Source organism: Epinephelus lanceolatus, chromosome 15 (genome assembly GCF_041903045.1).
Source record: "Epinephelus lanceolatus isolate andai-2023 chromosome 15, ASM4190304v1, whole genome shotgun sequence".
Taxonomy (NCBI): domain Eukaryota; kingdom Metazoa; phylum Chordata; class Actinopteri; order Perciformes; family Serranidae; genus Epinephelus; species Epinephelus lanceolatus.
Genome location: NC_135748.1, coordinates 25472890 through 25490618, shown reverse-complemented (window position 1 = coordinate 25490618; position 17729 = coordinate 25472890). Strand labels below are relative to the sequence as shown.

The 17729-nt window shown below is 41.7% G+C and overlaps 2 protein-coding genes across 2 annotated transcripts in view; one reads left to right on the top strand and one right to left on the bottom strand.

Annotated features, from left to right (window-relative positions):
- Positions 1-7267, top strand: part of cnksr1 (connector enhancer of kinase suppressor of Ras 1) — a 43828-nt gene extending 36561 nt beyond the window's left edge. The window contains exons 14-21 of the mRNA XM_033642575.2: positions 1-176; positions 281-354; positions 2563-2634; positions 3054-3124; positions 4119-4180; positions 4277-4364; positions 4652-4833; positions 6399-7267. Coding sequence (XP_033498466.1) covers positions 1-176; positions 281-354; positions 2563-2634; positions 3054-3124; positions 4119-4180; positions 4277-4364; positions 4652-4833; positions 6399-6833 — 1160 coding nt within the window. The 3' untranslated portion in view covers positions 6834-7267. The remainder of the gene's footprint in view (positions 177-280; positions 355-2562; positions 2635-3053; positions 3125-4118; positions 4181-4276; positions 4365-4651; positions 4834-6398) is intronic.
- A 2507-nt stretch (positions 7268-9774) lies between these two features.
- Positions 9775-14682, bottom strand: cldn23l (claudin 23-like). The gene is made up of 2 exons (XM_033642373.2): positions 13635-14682; positions 9775-13439 (listed from the first exon to the last, which is right to left on the bottom strand). The coding sequence occupies exon 2, from the start codon at positions 13265-13267 to the stop codon at positions 12512-12514; it is 756 nt and encodes a 251-aa protein (XP_033498264.2). The 5' UTR covers positions 13268-13439; positions 13635-14682; the 3' UTR covers positions 9775-12511.
- Between the last annotated feature and the right edge of the window lie 3047 nt (positions 14683-17729).

Here is a 17729-nt window from a genome sequence, read left to right as displayed (position 1 = left end):
GATCGACGACGGCTATGAGTCGGCGCCGTGTGTCCTGTCGCGAGCTGGGTCGACCTGACTGTGACGGCTGGCTGTGGAAGAAGAGAAAGGACAGCAGCGTCTTCCTCACCCAGAAGTGGCAGCGCTTCTGGTTCATCCTCAAGGGGCCTTCCCTATACTGGTACACGAGCCAACAGGTGGGAATAAAACTAGGAGAAAAGTTAATCTCTGAAGTGGTACCATGTTTTCTTTACCTGAAAATAAAATTGATCATGTGTGTGTATGTGTTTTTTTTCTGCAGGATGAGAAGGCAGAAGGTTTTGTGAATATATCCAGCTACAACATCGAGAGTGCCGGAGAGCACAAGAGAAAATAGTAAGTATGAACTCAGTGATGGGTCACATTAAAATGCTCTTTATCCAGGAATATGTGAGGGTTTTTTAGTGTCTTGGTATTATCAAAGACAGGGTGCTGCACTCATAAAGAATTTTAATCTTTTTGACGCCACTGGGTAGTGTGAAACAGAACCTTTACTGTCCCTGTGCACAGTGGATGCTCTGTTTTGACTTTATGCAACATGGCTTACGTGATATACATGATGCAGGAATCTGCAAACCAAAACCATTTTTCTCTATTTTTAAAATAACTCCTAAAGGGAAACTTTTGAATTTCTGTAGTTCCCCATTTTCTGTATCTAAGTGACTTGTGGAGACGGCAATTTTTAAATTACTTTTTCAGTATTGACAGAGGCAGCTGCAGCATGGAAACAGGCTGCAATGTGATCCCTACAGGCAATTGTGAACTGTCAATTTACGTTCTATTAAAAGTGCTTGTTTTTGCCGCTGACAGACAGATTGTTATGAGGAGCGTCTGACAACATTACAGAAAAGCCCCTCTGGAGAAATGAAACGTTTTCCCTTACCTTTCACTGAGCAGGTCAGCTGTGTTTTCTGCTCTCCAAAGAGTGACTTCTCTATACTTCCACTGTTGTTTTTCCTACAATAAGTCACCTCTCGCAAGATTTCAGAACAAGATTTCTCCTTAAGCGAGACTTGGTAACTATAACAAACAGACCAGTCAAAGGTTAAGAAACCTTTCATTTCTCTCCAGGGTCTTTTCCATAATTTTGCCACATACTTATTTCAGTCAGGAGAGACAGAAGAATGAAGTTAAGATGATATTTAATGCAGAATTTGATCGTACAGATTAACAGAAGTCTTTGGTGCTCGGACACCAGAAGGAGATACTTCGTGATCGAGGGACATCTGAGCGGCAGCAGGATAAATCGCCCCCCATGGAGTCCAGACTTCGATGGTTGTGGTGGCTGCTGACTCTGAGGCTGCTGAGGCGTATGAGGCTGATGAATCTGTAAAGACTGAGGGCCTGTTTATACGGCTGCGTATATTTCTGAAAACGGGTATTTATCTTTGCGTTTGCACCTGTCATTTACACGTAACCAGCGTTTTTCTCGACAAAAACGGAGATTTTCAAAAACGGCTTCCAAAGTGAAAGTTTTTAACAATATCTGTGTCTATGGAGACGTGTAAACAGGATAGGCGGAGATTTTGGAAAACGATGACGTTGCAAGCCAGTTCACGCATGACCATTAGGCGCCCGGGAGCCACGACAACAATGGTGGATATATGCCAGGTTGTTGACGTTTTGTTAGCACTTTTGGGAGTACTTATGAGCTTACAAATGTACTTAGCACTGCTGCATCAACATCACCGCTACATCGACGTACAAAGATGTCTGCTGTGCCCAATATTAGTAAGTGAATAGCAGCTAACTATGCTACACAAGGTTAAAATGTAGTTTATCATTGTTTTTATCACTAGTGCCAAGAGGAAAACAAATCACTGTGCATGCGCAGAATGTTCTTCTATGGTGTTTGATATTTTCGCGTATCGCCACCTACTGGCCTGGCATGCTAACTGCAGCAAAAAGTTGTCGTTTTTGCGTTTTTGTGTAAACAAGCATATCGTTTTCACAACTGATCGTGTAAACCCGGAATTTTTTTTATGCGGGATGAATAAAAATCTGTTCTTATTTGTATCGGTATCCGTGTAAACAAGGCCTGAGTGGCGATTGGGAGGTGGAGGGTGCGAACGACAGCAGCAAGACAGAACTACATCAGAGAAAGAATCATATTAAAATAAGGAGCAGTGAGATGATAGGCTGACAGAGAAGGTGTGTCACTGTGCTATTGGCTGATTGTGAATCAGCTGATGACTCACTTGACAGACCTAGACAATGACACCTAGATATAGTGAGTGAGCATACATGCAAGGAGTGAATTGCAGGGTGAGAAAGAAACTTACAGCCTTAGCATGCAAAGTATTGTCTTCAGCTTCAGTTGTCACATAGATACATAAACATGGAAAAACAGGGTCCAGGTTCAACAATACAGAAGTTTCCCTTTAAAATAAAAAGCACCCGTTGTATCTGAATCTGAATTTATGAATGACAAAAGAGCTGGAGAATGAGAATCATGTCTATGTGTGCACATTGATGACTTATGTGTTTTAATCTCTCTGCAGTGAGACTCATGTTTCTTCTCTCTCTGTTCTTCCTCCCTACAAGCGTGTTTAAAATGTGCCACCAGCGATTTCAGAACCTCTTCTTCGCTGCCGACAATGTCAGTGACATGGGCAAGTAAGTTGGATGGATGACAACCTGAGGAGCCTTTCCTCTTTTCTTTCTCCAGAGCCTAACAGATGAGCTGAGGTGGTTTAATAATGCAGATTAGCCTCCAGCACCACATTTCTTACATAAATGATCCGCTTTAAAATGCATCTCTCTAAATGTGGACTAGGAGCTTCGGCTACAAGACATGATGTCTTCATTCATTCATTTTTTGCTGCAGCTGAGCTCAACAGAGATGTCCTATCATCCGGTAACAGATGCTGGTCTGCACTGCCCCCTACAGGTGGCTTTAGAGGATCCTGTTTTTGTTCTGTATGAAGGAATGATCACTTTTGTTGAAATGTAAAGCTGTGTAACTTAAAGATTGCTGAAAGAGAAATTGTATTTGCTTTATCTGTGTTGATGTAGCTTGTTTGTTTTTTCTACAGGTGGATTAACAGTCTGATTACAGCCATACAGAAGCACAAGAAGTTCAGCACAGATTTAGACAGCGAAGAAGGTGAGGAAACATTCTCTTTATATAATGGCTATGTTTTTATTGTCTGTACCGAGGGTGCGTACAAAGTTTGGCAAGCGAGCATTCATGTACGCAGCTTCTCATATGTGGAATCTTCTGCAGAAGGACTTAAAGCTGCATTCTTTGGTTCCTCTGGGCAATTTCAAAGCACTGTTGCAGGATTTTTGTACACATACTTCTATATGCCAATGTCACAGTGTGTCATAGCTGGTCTTTGTTATCATAGTTGCCCTTTTTTGCATTTTTTAGTTCATTTCTAGTGTATATTAACATACTTTTTGGCTTTCCTTTGTAGTAATCTTAATTTGTGTTTTATATTGCTTGTTTCAGAGCTTTACATTTTTATTCTGTATTTTTGTTCTGTATTTTGGACGCTCTTGAAAAAGAGATTTTGAATCTCAAGAGGTATCTATGTAAATTATTATAACCTTTGCTTATATTTGTACTTCTAATCATCAAAGGTCATGCACTTAAATATGCATGTAGTGGTTTCACTCCACCAAAATGTCTTGCAATACCTTTAGTGCACATATTGTTATTTCTACATGACTTGAAATTAAAATTGACTTAACTTGACCAACTAAGAATGCATAATAAGGTGTCCTGTTGTACCTAAATAATGGGCTAGATTGGGATGTTTCCTCCTTTAAGTCCATTGTGTCCAACATCAGGACACCTCAGTCATATCATGGTTATTTATAGGACAAAAAAAAAAATCAATAAATGTCTGTGTTTTTGTCAGCATTGCAGTCCTTTAAATTTATGGATATGACAGTTTCACCAGGCAGAGTTTTCTGGCAAAATAGGACAAGCATAATTGCTGTTGCCATGGTTACCTGCAGTTTTTTTTATGTGATTTCAGACCTGCAAGCCAGTTGAAAATGAATCAGAAAAGTTGTACATGCGAATAGTTTTTAGCATACTGTAATATGATGTGTAATACTGATATTAATTTAACACCTGTGTTCACTGACAGAGTGTTACAGTGAGACCGAATCAGAGAGTGAGGGATCACCTTCGCCCCGCAGGAGAAACAAGGTCGGTGCAGCCTTTAGCCTTTTACACATGCATAAACAATAACCACACATCATTTGGAGTATGGTTCTGATTATTGTGTCTCATTCTGTGGCTCAGAAAGTGCAGTCCCACACTCTGCCTCGCCCCAAGGCGAAGACGAAGGTGCCATTATCGAGTCCTGTGACAGGGGGCAGCAAAGGAACAGGTATGTGCTGTGTGACTGCCTCAGCTCCTTCCTTATTCTGTCCATTAATAATTTCTTTACTCAAAGTCCCTCTGATAGATGTTTTAATAATACTGTGAGTAAAAAATTAATTTCCTTCAAGACATGCTGTTTTCTTCCTCCCTGTTCACCCTGTGGATGTTTTGTCTCATCAACCCATCAACACATAATGTTGTCAGCCAAACCCTGCTTCTCTATTTGTGTCTAATTCCATGATTTTTGTGTCTTTATTCGCTCTTCTCTGTCTGTGTCTTCTTCTCTGTGAGAAGGAGGACAAGTGGATGAGATGGGCATGATGTTAAACAACATAAAGGAAGGAGGGGTTTCTCTGATGGGCCAGGAGCAGCCGTTTACACACGACCACTTCAGGAAATCATTTATTCGACGCAACAAGAACCCAGTCATCAATGAGAAAGCGCACACGCTGCGGGCGCTGCAGAGCACTCTCAAGGTGAGAAAAATCAAAATCACTGATACACTGAAACAGGTCTGCTAAATTTCCCCTCTTACCTGTAGTGCTGTATATCAGTCTAGATTGTTTTAATGTGACTTACTGAGTGTTGGAGATATCAGCCGCAGAGATGTCTGCCTTCTCTTGAATATAATGGAACTAGATGGCACTCAGCTTGTGGTGCCAAGAAATACATTTGAAAAACTCAACAGCAATGTCTCTTTCTAGAAGATCATGACCCAGTTACTCAAGATAATCCACAGACCTTGTTGTGCGCAGTTTCACGTAGGAACTATTTTTTTAACCAAACTATACCTAGCAACCGCATTACTGCGCAGAAGGAAGCGTGCATCTACTCATGGATAAGAGGCTTGTGACAGCATGAGATGTAAACATTAATGGCATCGTCCTCAACCTGGTCAGTGACTTGCAGCGTCAGACACCAACGAAAAAAGCTGTCCTTTAACGTCAGCATGATTCGTAGCCGGTTGCTGTTATAGTGTAACGGCACTTGGCGGCATCAGGGGGAAAGTTGGCGGGACAAGAATGAAAATTAAAGTGGCAAAAGTCTAAGTGGGGCAGGCAGGAGTGAGTTGTGGATGGGTCCAATAAACACAGACCTTCACCCAGGAGAGCAGTGTTCGCATCTTGTAAGATGCTAAAGCCAAACCCTGTTCTTTTTTCCCAACCACGTGCATTTGTTGCTGAAGGGAAAAAAATTACAATTTGCAGTGTTGTACTGATGTAGTGCATTTATTTTGAAAGAGACTGTATGCAAACTGTACCCTTCTTGTGAAAACGGAAGTGTATCTTGAAAAAAGACAATGCACGTAACAGGCAGAACTTGACAAGGTGTCCCCGAACATCAACAACCAACACTCCCAGGGTACCTTGCATGTCGCATGTGGACGTGGAAAGTTCAAGACCAAACGTCAATATGTGACAAGGTCGTAGTGAGAATGTGTTGTCGTCCTCGTCTGAGCTGTACTGTTAGCTAGCTCAGTGGTGCTAGGTGAGCCAGCAGTAGATGCACCCTTCCTTCTGTGCAATAATACAGTCAGTAGGTGTAGTTTGGTATACAGAAAATAGTTCCGACATGAAACTGCTCACAACAAGGTCTGTGGATTATCTTGACTAACTGGGTCATGATCTCTGGAAAGAGACATTGCTGTTGAGCATTTCAAATGTATTTTTTTGGCGCTTGAGCTCTACAAACCAGGTGCTGTATAGTACCATTATATTAGAGAGAAGGCAGACATCTCTACAGCAGATATCTCCAACACTCTGCAACTCACACCAAAACAATCTAGTCTGATAAATAGGACCACAGGTAAGAGGAAATATGTGTATTTTTGATTTCAGGATGAACTGTCCCTTTAAGTTGTTAATAGACAAAGTTACACTGGTCAGTTAGAAATCACTGTGACTGCCTTTGCTTTTGACTGAAGGTCATGGACATAAGAATGAACTGATGTCAAATAACTGCCTTGTAGTCACAGTCAGAATCAGCAAGTTTGATATATGAGTACATCTGCGTGGTCACTGACACCCATCTCACCCCACAGGCCAAAGAGGTGGAGCTGCTGCAGATCAACAAGATCTTAGAGGACTCTGATCTCACAGCTTCAAAGTACCGTCAGTGGAAGGAGCAAAACGAGGAACTAGTTCAAGAAATCGAGAGACTGGCCGCACTCAAGGCTTCCAAAGCAGCGGACAACGCAGCAGTCCAGGACACTCCCACTGAGGCGGTTGCCTTGGAAACAGTCGCTACGGAAACAGCCACCTCAGAGACAGAGGGCGCACACAGACTGAGCCTGAGCGACGGGGAGCAGCTAGTGGACGCGGAGCCATCTGATGTTCTCCTGGAGATCTCGCAGGGCTCCCCGAGCACCAGCCCAGTGTTAGAACTCTCCCTGGGGTCGCTGCAGGATTCGATAAACAAGCAGCTGAGCGAAATGGTGGAGAGCGGAGAGGCTGCGGAGAACTACTTCTACATTTGAGACGCAGTCACGTCACTGCAAAGTTGCTCTGTTTACTAGAATCAGGCAAATGTGACACATTTGCCGTGTGAGAGCGGTGCATTTCCCCGTGTCCTCTGCTGACATTAGGGTCAGTCAAAATTGCCATTGAATCAGCACTTTAATCAAGTATGTCGGTGAAATGCATCAGTGCAGATTTAGACCTAGATTTGCTCACACACACACAAATATGACAAGTTTACAAAAGAGACAAGAACAATTTGCCAAGTGTCAGTGAGTTCACTTTGTATTTATGGGATTCTAAGGCTAATGATAGAAACCTTTCTTAGAATTCAATGAGGATTTGTAATATAAATAATGCCTGTTTTAATGTGATATGTAAATACAGTTTTACTATAAATACTGTATGTATTTGTTCATGGACATTACCTTAATAAAAAGGTATACAGTGGAAATATTTTGCACAGAGACTTTGCTTCAGAAACACTCCTGCAGCCCCTTGTTGGTCAAGGTGATGCTTTTTCTTTGTGGTATTTTTAGCTTTCTTCCCCCTGTGGAGAACACTCTGTACTTAAAGACACACATATATAGACTTGTGCACATGAACCCTACAGTGGAGCTGTGTGACAGCTCTGGCTTCATGTTCCTTTTTGCCCAAGGCTGCCGTGAATGCAGCGAGACAAGTGAAGACTCCTCAAGTGCTACGATGTCAGAGGTGGCTCTGCACCTTTTCACTGTAGTATTGATAGGCATAATAAAAAAGGGAGCGTGATCATCACTGAGATGTGTTGTGAAGTTCCTGTTGGGGGTCAAAGCTCAGGATGACGACTGAGGAGTTTAAATCAACATATTCTTCTTTATTCAACACTCCTTTTTTGCACAGGCAATTTAGTGATTTCCCCACAGCTGTGGTCTTGAAATAAAACCACAGTCCTCTTTGTCTGAAACCAAAACAAGGCTGAGTGAAATGTGGTTGATCCCAAGCTCAAGACCTTCAAAAAGTGTGTTTGTGTGACCAGTCTTTCGGTCTCAGCGTAATCCTGTCTCAGAGCTTTGAAGGCAGCTCCATCAGCTTCTGACATGCATTGTCAGCTTTGAGGCCTTATGTAGACAGGTGTGTGTGTGCCCTGTCCAATCATGTCCAGTCAACTGAATTTACCACAGCTGGACTCCAATCAAGGTGTAGAAAGATCTCAAAGACGAGCAGGAGAAACAGAAGGCACCTGGGCTCAATTTCAGGTGTCTTTAATTTGCAAAAATGAAATTTAAAGAAATCCTGTTTTAGCTTTGCCATTATGGAGCAGTGAGGGTGGATTGATCTGTACTTATTTATCCAACCTTTATTTAACAAGGAGAGTCCAACTGAGATTAGGAATCTTGTTTTCAGGGGAGGCCTGGCCAGTGGCATAAGATAGTTACCACGGGCCCTAGTGCACGCTATTGTGACGGACCCTTGTGCACACTGGTTACTAGTTATAAGGCGCTAAGTTAGGGAGCTTTGCTTCTTTCTCCTCCTGTTTGTTTCTGTCTTTTCCTTTCTTACTGCCACTTTGCTGTAGAAAAAGCATGACTGCTCACTGGGCTTGTAGATGTCTTGACAGGTTTGGTGCCTAAACTAGCTACTGTATTGTATCGTCATGTCACATGATCAAATAGAGACTTGACATAAGGCAACATCAACATACATGCTACCCAACAATCATTGCATACCTGTATATGACACAAATATCAAAGGAAATAAGAAATTATTAATTTAATAGAATGTTGTTTTTTTTTAGTTTATTCATATTTTTTATAGCTTATGTAGAATAAGCATAGAATTTGTTATAGAGAAGAAGAGAAAATATAACAAAGATGAGTTTGCATTTGCCTATAGCAAATGGCACCAGTTTAAATTTAATGCAAGTTCTTTTTTTAAATACAGGTGTGGTTCCAAGGTTGCAATCTGAATCATTCACAAAGGCCCCTCCACCTCACAGGCCCCCTCACAGACCTGCACTGTCCATATCTACACCGGTGGACCTGGCCAAGATAGGCAGCAGCATAAATAAAAACTCAAAGCTACAGACAGAAAACACAAAATACACAAAAAGAGACCAATGAATGGGAAGTAAAGCAAAAGGAAATCACATTTAAAAGAAGTTGCTTGGTAACCAGGGTGATTAAAAACATCGGCATCTTAAGGAACAAATTCATGCCGAGGGTACAGAATACATAAATGCCCTTTTTCCAGTTTCTGAACAGGCATTTGGAACTGAAAGCATAATGAAATCTTGAGAATGCAGAGTTTTGTCCACCACTTTTCTGCGTGATAAGGACAAATAGGCAGTGTGGGATATACAAAATCATAAAGGACGACAATGAATTGCAATGACTTTAGCATCAAGCTGCATATTCTGAATGCACTGTATAGTGTGACAGCGCAGTGTGTGTATTGGTGCAGGTATGAGGGGATACACACACAAATTATTCAAATACAAAAACACACTCAAATTCAAACTTGACCTATTTAAGCACAAAGTGAACCATCATATTCCAATTTATCATTTGAGATAATCCTTTTTCCAGACTTCTATTAATTTCAGTGCAGAACTCCACTCGCTGCCCACATTAACTGTCCTTTGTTTTTTCAGCCGTGCCATAAGTGACTCACATTTGTTCCAAACTCTCTTTATTGAACTCCCAGTGGCAGCTGAATATTTCACTTACCGTTAGTCACTCTCTGGGCGACGCTGTTTGCGACTGATGGAAAGAAGTGAGTTGTTTCATTGTCTCATCAGGTCGTGATCTGTTCACATAACGAGGTTCTTTCTGCTAATACACTGAAGGGGACCTTGACCGCTGTGCGTTGGTTGACATGATCTCAGCATTGTGTGGAGACAGGGTGTTTTTTTCCTATTGAAATTTACCTTAATCTGCTTTCACTCTTGACGGCACGTAAGATGCAGCACTCAGTGATGTCTTGTTGAAACGTTTTATTCAATGCAGAATGCACCACAGAGTATGAACACACTGTAAACACCAAGGAATAATTTACAGAGAACAAACAACACCCTGTTGTACATCCTCCTCCTCAAACACTTGTCTCACTGTTTGTGTTTTCAACTCACATTCATCAGATGAAGGCTCTTCAGTGAAATATCATACAAAGATTTAAACCTGGCAGGCTGAGAAACTGGCAGAGTACTGATATTGTGTTTACTGTGAGCTGACTTCCAAAATTGGTCTTTTTGATTGCTTTCAGTGCCTGAATCGGAAAAAAAAAATATTGAAAGCAGACTGCAAGTACTTCAGCGGAAAATTGAAAAAAAAATGAAGATTGCTGTCTCCGCTCCAGAGAACCATATTTGCAATGAAAACAGCATTCTCACCAATTTACAGATGAAATCCAGGGTTTAAAAATGTACAGTGGTAATCTAAAACAAGCTCCCTCAACTGTACTGAGCCCTAACATTATCTAAGCAATTCATCATTTATCACAAATTTTTTTTTACGTTTCACAGTTTTGTTCGGACACAAAAAAAATGTCACGCTTCTTGCTAAGAGTACAAAGGCATGGCTACAATGTCAAAGGCCCAAAATGATGTTTCTGTCTACATCAAGAGGTGATTACATCCATCATGTTCACACCTGATCTTACAGTCCATTCATCAGGTAGTGGTAGCGTCCTGCGGGTCACAGTCATTTATGAAGTGACTCATTTTATTAGATGGCAGATTTATCAGCTGATGAGCTGAAGTGACTTTCAGAAGTGCACACGTGTCCCGATTTGTTTATTTGTTTCTGTACTCATTTTGTCTTTAAAAAGAGGGTTCACCCCAAAATCAAAAATACATCATACATAGTCTAAAAATTGATCGACTGGTTTAACGTAAAAAACTAAGGTAAAAAAATTGGTAGTTCCAACTCTGTCTAATCATGTACAACCAACATGATTTGCTTTGACCTTGAAAAAACATTAACATTACATTGGGCCAACTTAATATTTATCCAAAAGTTGTGTTGACATTTAGTGGCCAAAGTAGTTTATTTAAGATATTCCAACTTGTTTATTTTAATTACATCCTACTCAAACAAATGTCAAAACTCTTTTTGATTTTGACCGACTTCTTAAAATAAGTTATCTACTGTTTGAAATTAATGAAACAAACTCATGTTTTAAATGCCAAAAAACATCTTAATTTTAAGTGTTATCCACTAACCGCGTGTGTACCTGTAGTGCTATTTTTAAATCTAGATTGTTTTGCTGTGTGTTGCCAAGTGTTGGAGATATGGGCCATAGAGATGTGTGCCTTCTCTCTGATATAATGGAACTAGATGGCACTCTGCTGCTCAGGTGCTCAAAAGTATTTTTTTTAGGGCAATTGATTAAAATATTTAATCAACAATAATAGCATGATTGTCCACAGTTAACTCACAATTAATCACAAATTAATCCCACATTTTGTTATCTGTTTTAAATGTACCTTAAATGGATATTTTTTATAGTTTTTAATACTCTAATCCCATCACATATTGATGTTTTGGTCACGGACTCTCCACGTTCATGTACGACGTGCACTCTTGAGATATTCTGGGTGCATTGGTTGTTGACGTTCTGGGACACCATGTCAAGTTTTGCCTGTTACATGCATTGTCTTCTTTCAAGATACACTTCTTTTTTCACAGGAAATAACTGCACTACGTAGGTACAACACTGCAAATTGATGTTTTTTTCCTTCAACAACAAACGCATGTGAATGGGTTTAGGAAAACACTGCTCTCTTGGGTGAAAGTCGATGTTTGTTGGACCCATCCACCACCTGTCCCGCCCGCCACACTTGGACTTTTGCCGCCTGAACTTTCATCCTTGTCCCGCAGCGTTTTCCCTTGACATTGTCGGGCGCCGTTAAACTATAATGGCAACCAGCCGCTTGTCATGTCGACGATAAAGGAGGCCTTTTTTGCTAGTTTCTGATGCAAAGGATGCTAAAGGACAGGTTTTTGAGTCCGTGTCTGATGCTGCAAGTCACTGCTCAAGCGACGACTTTAGTGAGACCGGGCCACCATGGCAAACTCAAGCCCAACATGCAGCAACAGATGGACGTATTGACCTGAATGTAACATTACGTAGTAATACTAACACAATGTACTGTCCAACTTAACACTTGTAGAGCTTAACTAAACATTGCCTGTTTTCTTTAAGCTCCTCAATGTACTCCTGCAGTAACTTAGTTCGCATCGACTGTACATGCAAATAACTTTGGTCTTGCTGAAAGAACCATTTGAAGCTTTGAAGCTGAACTTGCCATTTAAAAAAAAACCTCTTTATCCATAAAGATAAAGAGCTCACGGAGGTTTGTTTCTGCTTGCCATCCACAACGTTACTGCTGCATCACTTCCTGATTTCCCAAACTACAGGGTGGCCCGAGGGTCATAATTACAGAGCGTACATGCATTAATCGCATGTCATAAAACTTGTGAATAACGCGTTAATCTTGACAGCCCTAATTTTTTTTTGGTCCTTTGAGCACTACAAACCAAGTGAAATTGATTTTAATTATATTGGAGAGAAGGCAGATATCCCTACGGCTGATATCTCCAACACTTAGCAACTCACACTACAACAATCTAGACTGATAAATGGCACTACAGGTAAGAGAAAATATATTGAAGATTTTGGGTTGAACTGTTCCTTTAAGGATTTTAAGTGTCACATTCTAACAGCTGACTTCATACACATCAGTGTCTGGCTTGTTGGTGATCTCTGGACATGAAGGATATGCAGGGCAGACAGGCAGATGAGGGCAGGAAGGGCAGGTTGGGTATCTTGGTCGTTTGAAGCTCAACAGCAGAGCACCTCCTCCCAACACCTGTAAACATGATCCCAGCCACCCGAAGTAGAGCGAGCCAGCTGCACGCAGGGTCAGCTGAGGAAACCTGGGGTTATTGATCCCCTGACTCGGATCTGCCAACCCCAGTCTTGCAAGGTTGTGTGTGTACACCCCGAGGGCAGTCAGGCTCAGCAGCCCACCAATCATCACCAGGAGTCCACCTGTGGCTGCTACACCTCTCAGAGGTATATCCGTCCAACACCGCACCCCGATGCATGCTAGAACGATGCCAGTGCCACACAGGAACAACGAGGTCAGGATCAAACCTTGTGCCAGGCGAACCCTTGGGTCTCTCTGATAAGGACCTGCCACGGGCCAGCACTGCTTCAGCTCCGAGTGCTCCACCTGGAGGCAGCTCTCCCAAAGTCCGTCGGAGCGCAGTAAGAGCAGCGACTCCACCGACCCAGACCTGACCCCTGTGCCCTGACCTTTCACTCCCGACCGAAGGAGCGACCCCGACACTGCCATGCCCAGACTTGCCTGTCCTTCTCTCCACTGAGGGGTGATGGCGGCAGTGAAGACGAGCACCAGTCCCAAAGGGGCGAAGACAATCCCCATCACCATGGAGGCTGGAGTGTGCATTATACGGGGCGCCACCTTGATTCTTTACCAAAGCTCTCAAGATGATTAAGTAATTAGTCAAACTAAAACATACCAGCTGCACCGTACCTGTCCTCAAAGTGATTTCCACTGAGAGCAAAACAAAGATGCTGCTGCTTGTAATTACTGTGGGACCCTTCAGAGCAGCGTGGATCTGTTCAGAGAGGATGAGACAAGATTACAACGATAATGAGATACTGTTGTTTCTCAGTGTTCACTAGACACTGCCAATCTGTGTCTTTGAATAAACAAAGAACTTAAAATTTCCCCTCAATATAGGTTTAAATCAGCCATTAGCAAATGCACAATAAAAGTTCCATCGCTGAATAAAGACAAGTTCGTCCATTACCTCTCCATTGAAAGTCTCCTCCCTTTTAGCTGCAGGCTCTCCATTGTGTCTGTCTGAGTGAAAGAGAAAGATTCAGTCAGAGAGTGTTGTGGTTGCAGTGCTCGTCAGGTCCGAGTGATGGAGCAGAGAGACGGCGATATGAGAAACAACAGAGGTGTGAAGCGGAGCAGAGACGACAAGCCGCTCCAGCAGCCGGAGAAAGCAGAAGGAGGTCTGGCTTCAATGCTCCGGCGCTGGACAGGAAAAGACTGAACGGTCGATGCCTGTCTCTGTTGCTAGGATACGATAACCTGGCCAGTCTCAACGTGACAGTGTGTGTGTGTGTGTGTGTGTGTGTGTGCCTTTATTAGACCCATCTATATACAAGAACTGATTGCCTTCGGTATACAAATGTTGGCATAGCTGAATTCTGTTCAGTGTGTGTGGGTGTGTAGGAGGGTGTGTTGTTGTTTTCTCAAAGCCTGACAGTTGATGGCCAGCTATGACCTTGGAAGAATTCAGTCGGGTTAGTAATTACGTTGGGCCAGTGTCTGAATGCAGAGTGAGTCCATCTACGGTGTCTCAGTCCGGAGGAGGAGAGGAAGAAACAATGCCCCCTGGGACGGAGGCAAAACAACTTGAAGATGTGTGTGACTCATGCACACACACAAACACACACAAACACACAGGCAGCCACAGTCAGTGGTGTCCTTAATGAGAAGAATCAATCTTGTTTAATTTTCCTCAGCAGGAAGTACAGATGTTACAGTCAGCACACTTTATAGTGCAATTTTCTTAACCAACTTTCTTTAGAAACCAAAACCACACTGGGATGATGAAATTTGTACCACACAAATAAAATGAGCGTAGAATGGACATTCCCATTAAATCATCTTAGATGGATGATCAGAGTGGCAGCCATTTTTATGTATACTAACTACTACTGCAACAATTATAGCGGGCTAATGCCGTGTTAAATTTATCTCAGAAATCAGAGGTCGGAGCTCGGAATGACGTCACATCTGAGTTGATCGCGTTCCAGTGCAGCAAATCAGAAAACCAAGATGTTGTTAGTACGGCTGGGCAATATGTCCTGAAAATTATATTTTTCAGCTATATCTCAATACTCGATACTCGATACTCGATACTCTCGATATTTTTTAAACCTCCTCAAAAGCAATTCATTAATGCTAGGGCCAGGAGACAAAATCTAACATAACAATATCTCTGGCCAGATACCTTCTCTGATGCGACAAAGTTGTAGGGATTGTAGGGATGTAGGGCACCATTTATGCCATATCACGATACAATGATATCCAAAATCTAAGACAATATGTAGTCTTATACAACAGTTAGTTCCAGCCCTGCAATCTGATTGGTCGAGAGACAGTAAAACCGTGACGATATTGGAGTACAACATCACGGTTATTTCACTGTGTATGCATCACTCTGCCTCACAGCTGATTGCAATCAACAATCAAATCAAAACTGACGGTTAGTGTCAGTTAGGTCAGTAGTTGCGTTGTAGGCTAGTTAATGCATCCACTGTCAAACAGCCAAAAATATGGATTTATTTCCTAAAATAAGTTTTGAATTGAACTATGAATGGTCATCAGAGGAAGATGAGGGAGAGGAGAAGCTGAATCCATCTGAGCACACATCCAGGTTTGTCAGTGTTTCATCAGCGGAGCTCAATGACTTGGAGAAAAGCAACATACTGTCAGATCAGAAGGCAGAGTCGGCCGTGCCTGTGAAGCGACAGTCCACCATGCAATCACCAGAGACTTATTTCACCGGCTGCACAATTAATGGAAATGTGCAGATAAATGTGTATAAAGAGTAAGTGCCTGGCGCACCATGTCTGCGTTACATAGCAACGGTGACAGCGGAGTCCTGAGGGAACTATTTTTGTTGGCGGAAGACAAATAAAATGCATAAATTATCTGCGGCCTCATGCCTATGACCGAATCACAGCCGTGACGATATATGTGTAAAACATCACTCCCTCTCGTGTGATATTGCTTAATTATATCTCAACAATGATATATAACATTGTCATATTGCCCAGCCCTAGTTGCTAGCAAAACCAGTTCTAGGCAACTTAGACATTTTTAGCAATACCACTTCTAGCCAACTTAGACATTGTTAGCAATTCCAGTTCTAGCCACCTTAGACATTTTTAGCAATACCAGTTCTAGCCAACTTAACCATTGTTAGCAATTCCAGTTCTAGCCACCTTAGACATTGTTAGCAATACCAGTTCTAGCCAATTTAGACATTGTTAGCAATACCAGTTCTAGCCAACTTAGCCATTGTTAGCAATTCCAGTTCTGGCCAACTTAGCCATTGTTAGCAATTCCAGTTCTAGCCAACTTAGATATTGTTAGCGATACCAGTTCTAGCCAATTTAGACATTGTTAGCAATTCCAGTTCTAGCCAATGTAGCCATTGTTAGCAATTCCAGTTCTAGCCAACTTAGACACTGTTAGCAATACCAGTTCTAGCCAACTTAGCCATTGTTAGCAATTCCAGTTCTGGCTAACTTAGACATTGTTAGCAATACCAGTTCTGGCCAACTTAGACATTGTTAGCAATACCAGTTCTAGCCAATTTAGCCATTGTTAGCAATTCCAGTTCTAGCCAACGTAGCCATTGTTAGCAATTCCAGTTCTGGCTAACTTAGACATTGTTAGCAATACCAGTTCTGGCCAACTTAGACATTGTTAGCAATACCAGTTCTAGCCAACTTAGCCATTGTTAGCAATTCCAGTTCTAGCCAACTTAGACATTGTTAGCAATACCAGTTCTAGCCAATTTAGACATTGTTAGCAATTCCAGTTCTAGCCAATGTAGCCATTGTTAGCAATTCCAGTTCTAGCCAACGTAGCCATTGTTAGCAATACCAGTTCTAGCCAACTTAGACACTGTTAGCAATACCAGTTCTAGCCAACTTAGCCATTGTTAGCAATTCCAGTTCTAGCCAACGTAGCCATTGTTAGCAATACCAGTTCTAGCCAACTTAGACACTGTTAGCAATACCAGTTCTAGCCAACTTAGCCATTGTTAGCAATTCCAGTTCTAGCCAACTTAGACAGTTCTAGCCAATTTAGCCATTGTTAGCAATAGCAGTTTTAGCCAAGTTAGCTATCAATACCAGTTGATAACAAAACATTTTACTGCATTTTGAGCTTACAAACACTGTGGCAACATGTCCACAGATAGAAGCTGGACAGGTTTTTTTGTGTCAACTGTTTTAGTGAGACAGAGTAAGACAAAAGTGTTGACAAACAGTATACTATCACAGCTTTCACTGCCTTTAATGTGCAGAGCAGCCATGTTGGATTTTGAGGTCTGTTGGTGTGGTTCCTCCAACCTCCCGAGTAGGAAATCCAACTTCAAGGAGTGTTCCAGTTGAATTTTCCAACCGAGAACCAACTATATCACATGGTATGGAGAACAAACATTACATACAATAACAAAACAATGGCAAATGGCAAGGCTTAAGTACAACCAATGTTACTTAAACAAAGGAAGGACATTCTTCAAAAAACACCTAGTAATTTGTCACCTAGTACAAATTACTTTGGCTCATCTGATTGTAATAACAAAATTAATTTAATCATAGAGAGACAGTTTAAATAATGCTTTGGCAAATATCTTTCTCTGTAAGTCATTAGGTTTACATTCGGACGACGTAACAAGCAGTGGAGAAGTAGTGTTACATTTGCAGATAAGCAATCCATTACTTTAAAAAAGATATCACTGTAACTGTTCTTTCTGTGTTCATTTTGATGCCATTATTTCATGATGCACTGTAGCTGCCTCCAAAGAAGGAATGAGAGTCACTGCTCAGCACACAGCTGAGAGGCACAGAGAGACCATGGGGATAAACAGCATGTAGAGCCAGCAAACTCGGATTGGTGCAGGGTTGTATTTTTCTGTTTAATAAGAAAACCAGGTGTGAGAATAGTCCAAAACGGCGTTATCAAACTAGTGAGTTTGACGCACTTAATGCCTCCACTGACATGTGTTGTCACCATAACAACTAACAACAATTACCTTCCTTTTTTTGTACTCAAATGGCCATGACAAACAGTTCAACAACAGCTCTACTCT

What these genes read in the sequence shown, in the direction of transcription:
- cldn23l (XM_033642373.2), bottom strand. Translation starts at nt 13,267, where the DNA reads ATGCACACTCCAGCCTCCATGGTGATGGGGATTGTCTTCGCCCCTTTG.